Source organism: Carya illinoinensis, chromosome 9 (genome assembly GCF_018687715.1).
Source record: "Carya illinoinensis cultivar Pawnee chromosome 9, C.illinoinensisPawnee_v1, whole genome shotgun sequence".
In the NCBI taxonomy this organism is placed as follows: Eukaryota; Viridiplantae; Streptophyta; class Magnoliopsida; order Fagales; family Juglandaceae; genus Carya; species Carya illinoinensis.
In genome coordinates, this window is record NC_056760.1 from 2,223,476 (window position 1) to 2,233,243 (window position 9,768).

Below are 9,768 nucleotides of genomic sequence, written 5' to 3' on the forward strand. Positions count from 1 at the left end.
TCATCTACCTTTTTCTTTTTTCTTTTTAATTAAGCTTTGGTGGAAGGAGACGTTTCGTCGTTTTCCAGCTGTTTGTATCTTCTGACACGATTGGAAATTACATTTCAGTATATTTTATTTCATTTTATAAATGCAGATACATGATACATCACTCTATATATCTTTAAAAAGTTATTTTGATCAAGGAGTCCTGGCTGCATCAAATGATTTGAAAAGGGATCCAAGAGGGTCAAATCAACAAGAAGTTCTTCTTTGTTTTGATCTATTCGCAGGTACTTCACTGGAAAGGCCATAAGAGAGAGATAGAGCAACGTCTACATATAAAATAAATCCATGGACTAATTGTAAATTATTTTTCCCTGAAAATGGACGTAATTTGTGGATAATGAGGTGAATAAAGATGGGTATCTTTTTCTCAGCCCTGTAACCCAACTCTCTGTTTCCTGCCTTTTCTTCGCCTTTTTATATCTGTTCCTGTATTTTTAACCAATACGGTTTCGTCTCAACACACGCATACATCTACTCACTCTCACCCTCTCTCTCTCTCTCGAATTGTAATGGGTTCTGGTCACTGTAAGGCAGATTCTTCTTTCCATTGCGGTGTAGAGATGATCATGAAGCACGTGCACACTCGGGTTTTAGTCACAACAGGTACCAGTTTATTAACTAATACACTAGTCGGTTCCTCTTCTCTCTCTCCCCTCTCTCTTTGCATCAATATATATCTTTACTTCTTTATCTCTCCTCCCGTCTTTCCATATATATAAAGCTAACATGGCTTCATACTTTAGTCCCTCTCCTCCTCCTCTTCCTCCTCCTCCTTCACCTTCGAGCAATATATGATAACTTAATTAGGTTCTTAAGAAGAACACAATAAAGTACTGCACGGTTCCTCTGAAGTACTAGTCCTGGACAGATCAGAATTAGTGCACAAACTTGGTTGATCATCGCAAACTGAATAAATTTGTTGTTCTTTTGCCTCTTGATGTCACCAGGATTTGTCTGAAAAGAAGACCACCTTCACAGAGAATTCTGTAAGTCACCCACCCGTAAAGCTCCGACAAACCAGTTTCTCAACGGTTCTAGCTCTTTCATGGGTTGAGTGATCACCCTAATTCCCACATAATTCACAAGGTAGATAAATACTCCCTCAAGATATATTTTATCTTAGCATGTAATAACTTATACAATCCAGTTGTATTGTGCATGTGTTTGTGTTTGTGTGTGTTTCTGGATTGGGTACCTGGATGTGAAGGCTAACTAACGTGGTCTCTTTTCAATGAAGTAACCTCAGATACATAATATATCTATTTCCAAGAAAACCGATGGGGACGTACTTTCATGGCAATTCAGAAATCCAAGCACCTGATGGCTTACAAACCCTCGTCCTCATGAATCCAGCTGGCTACGTCCAATACTCCGACACGCCACCACCGGCACAGTCGGCAGCCAACAACTTCGTCTTTCTAAATTCTGTCGCCGCTGCTGCTGCCGCCAGCTCCTTAAACCTCCCTCACGCGCCGCCACCCCACACCCAGCAGTTCGTCGGAATCCCTGTACCCACCTCTGCTTCACCCTCATCCCATGACCCCAATTCTCAACCCATGCACGCCCACGCCCACCACGAGATCTCCGCCATGCATGGCTTCGTCCCTCGGGTTCAGTACAATCTTTGGAACTCAATTGACCCAAACGCGGCGGCGCGTGAGACTCCACGGTCACAGCGGGGACTGTCTTTGAGCCTGTCTTCACAGCAACCGGCGTATGGCTCATTCCGGACCGACCGTGAAGTTCCATCACAGTCTCAAGCGCCGGCTATTTCAGGGGAAGATATGCGGGTTTCTGGTGGATCATCTTCTTCAGCTTCGGGGGTTACTAATGGTGTTTCGGGTATGCGGAGTGTGCTGCCACTGCTGAGCTCTAAGTACTTGAAGGTTGCTCAAGAACTTCTTGACGAGGTTGTGAATGTCGGTAACGGAATTAAGAGTGAGATACTAAAGAAGGCTAATGGGCGGACTACGGTGATGGGAGAATCATCGGTGGCGGCAAGTGGTGAAGGTTCGGTTGGCGGTGAAGCAAGTGGAAAGCGTGCTGCCGAACTATCAACGGCTGAGAGGCAGGAAATTCAGATGAAAAAGGCAAAGCTTATTAACATGCTTGATGAGGTATGGTCGTTTTTTGTGAAGATGCATGGTTTGCAGCTAGTCTCTACGTTGGCTTGGGTATGAGGGGTTTGGTTTTCCATATAGAGGAACGGATAAAAAGAATTTGAAGTTTGATTCTTTAAAAAAAAAAAAAAAAAAAAAGGTCTTTATCGGTTAAGTTCCGAGAGATTTTGACTAAAAGCTCTTCCTCAAAGAGAACGCGTCTAAAAATTTCTAAGGTGTTCCTTCCATAGAATGAGTCCTTAAAATCTTCACAAGTTTCCAAGGTTCAGCTTTTAGAGATTGATGGTATCTAAATGTGCGTTGTTAGTTTGGTTCAGCTACAATGAATACAAAATTTATGATAGACCCTAATTTTGATGGGAATTCCAAATACGGTAGCTTTGATTCCATTGTTTCACCAATTTTTCAATCTGAATTCTTTTGTACGTGTTTTGTAATATGAAGGTGGAACAAAGGTACAGACAGTACCACAACCAGATGCAGATTGTGATTTCCTCTTTCGAACAAGCGGCCGGAATAGGCTCGGCAAGAACGTACACAGCCCTTGCATTACAAACAATCTCAAAGCAGTTCCGGTGTTTGAAGGATGCAATAACGGGCCAAATTCGATCGGCAAACAGGAGCTTAGGAGAAGAAGATTGCCTAGGAGGCAAGATCGAAGGTTCAAGACTCAAATACGTCGACCATCATCTTCGACAACAACGAGCTCTCCAACAGTTGGGAATGATCCAGCACAATGCTTGGAGACCCCAGAGAGGATTGCCTGAAAGATCAGTTTCTGTTCTCCGTGCTTGGCTTTTCGACCACTTTCTCCACCCGTAAGAATCTCAGAATTGTCATAATTCCATTTGCATTTGTTTTCTCATATTGCAATGATTCGTTATGTTTTCACTAACATTATTCAATTTGGATTTTAGATATCCGAAGGACTCAGACAAGCATATGCTTGCAAAGCAGACAGGACTTTCTAGGAGCCAGGTATCCCGTCAATGTCCTTGCATTCTTTATAGTTGTTTACATTGTTGTGGAATTTTTCATGTTGAATAGCTTGATCATAATGCAGGTGTCTAATTGGTTTATCAATGCTCGAGTTCGGCTTTGGAAGCCAATGGTGGAGGAGATGTACATGGAGGAACTCAAGGAGCATGAGCATAATGGATCAGAGGACAAAATAAGCAAGAGCAATGAAGATTCAGCATCGAAGTCCATTGCTCTGCAAGAGAAATGTCCTGCTGCTGAAAGTCAAACCAAACGTTTCAATTCGAAACAAGAGAATTCTGCAAACCAGAGCCCTGCAATTTCAATTTCCAAAGCTTCAACATCTCCGGTTGGAGGAAATATTAGGAACCAGACTGGATTCACTCTCATTGGATCGTCAGAATTGGAAGGAATCACACAGGGAAGTCCAAAGAAACAGAGAAGCAATGAGATGCTGCATTCTCCAAGAAGTGTTCCATCAATAAACATGGACGTCAAGTCTAATGAGGCAAGCAATGAGCAAGTTTCTATGAAATTCGGGGATGAGAGGCAGAGCAGAGATGGATACTCATTCATGGGCGGCCAAATGAACTTCATTGGAGGTTTTGGGCAATACCCAATTGAGGATATAGGACGGTTCGATGCTGAGCAGTTTGCTCCAAGGTTTTCTGGCAATGGTGTTTCTCTTACACTCGGTCTCCCCCACTGTGAAAACCTCTCCTTGTCCGCAACCCACCACACATTTCTCCCTAACCAGAGCATTCAACTGGGAAGAAGAGTAGACATCGGTGAACCCAATGACTTTGGTGCCATAAGCACCTCCAACCCTCACACTTCAGCTGCATACGAGAACATCAACATTCAGAACCCAAAGAGGTTTGCAGCACAATTGTTGCCCGACTTTGTGGCCTGAATAAGAGCATACTCGAAGATATGAGATTGGTGGCGTCATGGGTTAATGGTATCTTTCACAATTTCTTCCTCTTCCCTCTAATACTAAGGAACCAGGAAAATGCATGGTAGTGTAGAGAAAAAAGAATATTTACTCTAGTATAGGTTTATACTTCGAATAGAACCATTTGAGTTCTTAGACAACTTAGGATTTGAGAGCATATGGTTGAGGATTGTATATTATTTTTGTAAGTTTTGAAGATGGATAGATGGATGATGTCATAAAGATTAGTTATCTAGCTGGACATACAATAATATTAATGATTGTAATTACAAGCCGCTGTGATTAACGTGTGTTCTGTCCAATAGACCAGGCTACTTTATTTTCCTTCCATGTATTCAAGCTTGAACAAAGCATGAAGTGAAGTTAAATCCGAGCCATTCCTGATTTTCCTTGAACATAATCATTTTGAGCTTTTCATCTTGTTAATTATGTACAAATGCTATGCTGTCAAAATTTTGGTGCGAGTTCAGCTTCAAAATTTTTAAAATTGCTCGACGTATGCTTATAGTCTACTCGATCGGGCTAACTTAGAACGCGTGACGATATAATAATTTCAGTTCTAATTGATTTTGGGGTCCCCCTTTGTTGCCCGCAAGACCCATATTTAACCTATATATATATATATATATATATATATATAAACTCTATTTTACACGACTTTGAGAGTTAAGAGAGATCAAAAAAGAAATCCTCATTGTCTTCATGAGGGAACTTTATTTTCAGAGATTGAGCCTTAAAACTTTGTTTTCTTTCTTCTTCTTCTTAGTTCTAAACAACTGCCACCGTGTTCTGTTGATCACCTTAGGCTTTGATTGTTGTTGATGAGTTCTTTGATGTTTTCGGAGACTCGATTAGTGGATGTGCTCGTTTGTGCTGAGGTGCTATAGAAGGAGTCAAGAGAGTATTGGAATATGCTGTGGTGCAAAGATTGTCCCCAAACATGATATTTCGATGGAGTAGTCAAGGTTAGGCATTTAATCAAGCATTGTTAAATCTTAATTTATAATGCATAAGCAAGCCGCTCGTAGTTGTTTATACTTGCAAAGGGGTTGTAACCACGGTAATCCTCATCTGAAAGCGAGGGATGAGTCCGTTCTCTTTGTTAAAAAAAAAAAAAGAAAAAGAAAAAAGCAGCTCCTAGTTGGTACTTACTGTGTTTTCTTATGTTCGGAATTTGACAAACAAAAACTAGATAACATAACTTATGCAAGTGATTTAGATGATATAGACAATTCAGACTGGGATTAACAGACAATTCAGAATCTAGAAGAAAGTACTCAAATAATATAAAACACAAGTTATAGACAAATTTATCGGATTGCTTCGCGGGAAACGATATCCGGTAGCTTGTACGTATGTTCTTATGACTTTTATGTACTATATATATATATATATATATATGTAAGTAGTATGAAGAAGTTCCCACGCAATAGTATTTTATATTCTTTTGGTTTGATCATTCGTTGCCTTCCAGCCCTGGACTACCAAGAATAATTACTAATATTGACCTAGATTTGTCAGCTTTAGTGGCTAGATCAGGACAATAACTTAATGATGATATGGGACCTCTAATTAACAATCATTTCATAGAGAAAATGCAGAAGATTCTTAATTTCACAAACAGATCCTTCCGAGAAGTCTGCATCAGTAATTGTCGATCAAAGGACATAACCGCAAACTCAAATCTTGATGTGCCATGCTTATTTAGTAATCCTGGCCCAAGCTAGACCAACAAAATCTGTTCCAGAAAGTAGCATAAAAAACGATTTGTTGAAAACTTATGAACGATGGTCGGGGCAAGTCGTTAATCAAAAGAAATCCAATATTTTTTTATCTTCGCAGATTTCTTTGTCTAGGCGTCGAGCTCTCCTCTATCTCACTGGTTTTATGGAAGGAAGTTTTCCTTTCAAATATTTGAGAGTTCCTATTATCTTCAGTAGACAAAAGATTGCTTATTTTGATGATTTGATTGCTAAAGTCCAGGCTAAGTTGGAGGGTTGGCAAGCAAGATTGTTATCCAATGGGGCGCGGCTGCTTCTCATCAAACATGTGCTCCAAAGTATTCCTGTTCATAGTCTTTCCATCTTAAGGACTCCTAAAGCCGTTCTTGAGAAACTTCAACGTATTATAAGTACATTTTTCTGGGGTGTTAAAGATGGAAAAGTTAAAAAAAAATGGCGTTCTTGGGATAATATTTGTAAGCCGATATTGGAAGACGGTATGGGTATCCGTCATCTTAGAGAAGTGCAGTCTTCTCTTCACATGGAGTTAGCCTGGAATCTTTTGAAAGTTAATTCTCTTTGGTCCAATTTTTTTCATGCTAAATATGTTGGTAATCAGCACATTTCTATGGTGGATCCAAAGAAAGGGTCCTTGTTTTGGAAGACGATTTTGATTCCTCTCGTGCAAGCTCATTCTAAATGGAAAGTGTGGGAGGGAAACCTTTATTTTTGGTGTGACAATTGGTATGATCCTGCTCCTTTATGTGAGAGTTCTCAGATTTCTGATATGCCGAATCTTAAACTGGAAGATTGTAAAACTGAGTTGGGTTGGAATATGGAGTTATTTACTCGATTGGTCGGTCACCAAAAAGCCGAGGATATTATTTTGTAGCTGGGTAGGATTAAAGATGGGCAAGATGTGCTGATTTGGATCCCGAATGCTGATGGCAAATTCTCTACTAAAAGCGCATGGAACTGCATTCGTTCGAGGGGTCCAGAGTTTCCTTGGGCAAAATGGGTTTGGAATCCTGCTCTTCCTAAAAACATTTCTATTACAATGTGGAAAGCCATTCATGGATGTCTTCCGGTGGATGCTCACATCCGTGATATTGCTATTTCTATAGTTTCCCGTTGTGATTGTTGCTTGAATTATGGTGATGAGAACCTTAATCATGTTCTAGCGAGAGGGGATTTTGCAGAAAAAATTTGGAGAATTTGCTCGGTTGTACTTGGAGTTCCTTTGATGGAAGGCAGCTCTTGGAGACAAAGGATGGATTGCTGGCATAGGCGAGCAAGTAATTCAAATTGTCCTGGTCAACTATTTGGTCTTCTCCCGGCTATTATTACTTGGCGGCTATGGGGGCGTCGATGCAAGGCAAGGATGGAAGACTTGAGGGAATCGGTTCATCAGGTTTGGTGTTCTATCAAATATTGGGTGTCTTGGATTGCTTTAAAACTTAAGGATGTAAATGGGCTCACTCGACGTGATGAAGCTATTTTAAATTGTTTCACCTTGCCTTTAAATTCTCCAAGGAAGGAGATTGTCATTCCGGTGACATGGAAGCATCCTAACCCAGTTTGGGTTAAGCTGAATGTGGATGGATGTTCACTTGGTAATCCTGGTCCGTCAGGTGCCGGTGGAATAATTAGGGATTATAAAGGGGACTTGGTTTGTGGGTTTGCCGCAGCAATTGGTCACAATTCTAACAACTTTGCTGAGGTGATGGGCTTACTTCATGGGCTTCGGCACATTGATCAATTGGGGCTTTTATTGGTGGAGATTGAATTGGATTCCATGTTAGTGCTTAATTGGTTGAGAACTCAGAGATGTGGCTTGTGGTATATGGAAGATTATTGGGAAGAAATACAAAGTCGGCTAGCTAATCGGCATGTTTCTTTTGCTCACTGCTATAGAGAAAGTAATTTGGTTGCTGATGGCTTTGCTAAAATGGGCGCTAAAGGTATAACTGGTTCCTAGACTTCGTTATCCGAGTTGCCGGCTTCCATTAGAGGTAACATTAGGCTTGACAGAGGGGATCTTCCCTATATTCGGAAAGTTCGTCGTATTTGCTAGGGGGCTTCTCTCTAAGTATGTTTTTCTTGCCTTGGTTTAAGTTCTTATTGACTTTATGTTCGTGTAGGTTTTTTCTTGCAGGTTGCTTCTTTGTGTTTTGGTCTTGTTTTTCTTTTGGTTTGGTCTTGTTGTTGAGTTTCTTTTGTTTTTTTTTTGAGGTCTGGTTTTGATCTTATTTTATACTTGTATCCCCAGGCCTCCCGTTGTAACCACAATTTTCCTCCGCCACAAGTGAGGGTGTATTAATAAAATTAAGACGGGATCACAATTAGACATGTGACTTTCAGTTCTTCTTAAAAAAAAAAAAAGGTCTAGGCCTGCTAAAATTCTTTCGATGGTATTAGAGCTTTCAAGAGTGCTCTGAAAAGAACAAGTTATGCTTGTCAATATAATTCAACTTATCTAGTATTTCGACTTTCATTAAACAGAATTCTCAAATCAAATATCATCCATTAGCTTGGTTATCCTTAATATAAGCATGCAGAGTTCGACAGTATGATTTCATTTATTCCACAAAATAGATTCCATAAAAAAACATCAAATGATTGATAAGTTATAGTATACTACAACTGCAATTTATACATTGAAATAGAACAAGTAACTCAAAGCAGGGGCTGTTAATCTAGACAACTACTTTGGACAACAACTTTTCCAACATTCTATGGTTTATTTAAGGATAGTCTTTTCCGCCAGATCCCTTGATTGTTAAAGGGGTGCCCAAATTAGCGGTCTAATGAGAATATGCAAAAATGTCAAAATGCTTGACGTATCTGACGCATCAACCCAGTTGTTGACAAATTTTTTCACAATTTCCAGCTTGGTCAGTATCTGAACAGCCCATGGCAAGTCAGATAGGTAGTATGTAATGACTGCATTATTCCTGCCCCACAAACTGAACTCCAGGCTCACATGCTAAGACTTCCAATAGATCGAAGAATCTGGAAAGAAGTCTCTTTACACATTCTTCCACTTCTAAATTATCTCAACACCAGCAGTTAAAAGAGGGGCATCATCATCTTCAGTTAGCGTGTAATCAAGGTGCTCCTGGGATTGAGAAGTTCTGAGATAATTCGTGGCTAGAGGTGATGATGTCGTAAATCTGATGGCTGAGAGAAAATCCCCATTATAGCTGATGGATTGACTAGTTGCGGAAGGGCAAGAATGGCTTCTGCTTGTAATCCCATGCGTGGTATGATTCTTAAAGTTTCCACCTCCCCACCTCTTCCCGAGGGACAGCTTCCAATTACTTCACACAAGCAGTAACAATTTGTGGGCACCCTAGCTTGACTGCCACCTGGAGTATGCCAAGGGAATTTCTAACACCATGTCAGACGCCATCCATGTCTGGGCCATCTAAATCAACGCAGCGATGGTGTAGAAAATTGACATGGTAGTCAAAGTCAGATTCGTGGCAGTAAACCTCAAACGCAGTTGCATGAATCAGGGATCTGACATGTTGGCTAATCACAGAAAGACAGCCAGGATAATATCTGCTTTTCTCAACGAGTAGGCAGGAGTGATAGTATATCCAATTATCTCAGCGTTCTGTGTTCACAGTCTCACAACTCCATCTCTTGTTAATTGGTCACCAGTCCTGCTAGGAACCACTGTTTCATTACCCTGAAAGCAAGGAAAGATAAAAGGTCGAGAAGAAAAGAATGGGCAACTAAGCAGTGAGTGTTGGACATCAAAGAAACTTTTGAAATGTAGTACGTGGATTTGGGTGTTAAGAAGTGTTGAGGTATGTTGTGAATAATAGTAAAAAAGTAGGTGAAAAGTAATAATAAAATATTGAATAGTAGTAAAAAATAATGAATAGTAGTAAAAAGTAATTATAAAGTAATAAATAGTAATGAAGTACGTTGAGAAGTG

At 40.2% G+C, this 9,768-nt stretch overlaps 1 protein-coding gene and 1 pseudogene across 3 annotated transcripts; one reads left to right on the forward strand and one right to left on the reverse strand.

Annotated features, from left to right (window-relative positions):
* The first annotated feature begins 390 nt into the window (after positions 1–390).
* LOC122275827 (BEL1-like homeodomain protein 1) lies at positions 391–4,496 on the forward strand. Of its 3 annotated transcripts, XM_043085104.1 has the most exons (6): positions 392–651; positions 996–1,134; positions 1,286–2,165; positions 2,613–2,986; positions 3,086–3,146; positions 3,232–4,496. In XM_043085104.1, exons 3-6 carry the CDS (start codon positions 1,326–1,328, stop codon positions 4,057–4,059), a joined length of 2,103 nt encoding a protein of 700 aa, XP_042941038.1. In that variant the 5' UTR covers positions 392–651; positions 996–1,134; positions 1,286–1,325; the 3' UTR covers positions 4,060–4,496. The 3 variants fall into 3 exon arrangements, with proteins under 3 accessions (XP_042941040.1, XP_042941038.1, XP_042941039.1); XM_043085106.1 differs by lacking the exon at positions 996–1,134 and having other exon boundaries at positions 391–651; XM_043085105.1 differs by lacking the exon at positions 392–651 and having other exon boundaries at positions 695–1,134; positions 1,295–2,165.
* A 3,886-nt stretch (positions 4,497–8,382) lies between these two features.
* Positions 8,383–9,768, reverse strand: LOC122277331 (annotated as a pseudogene).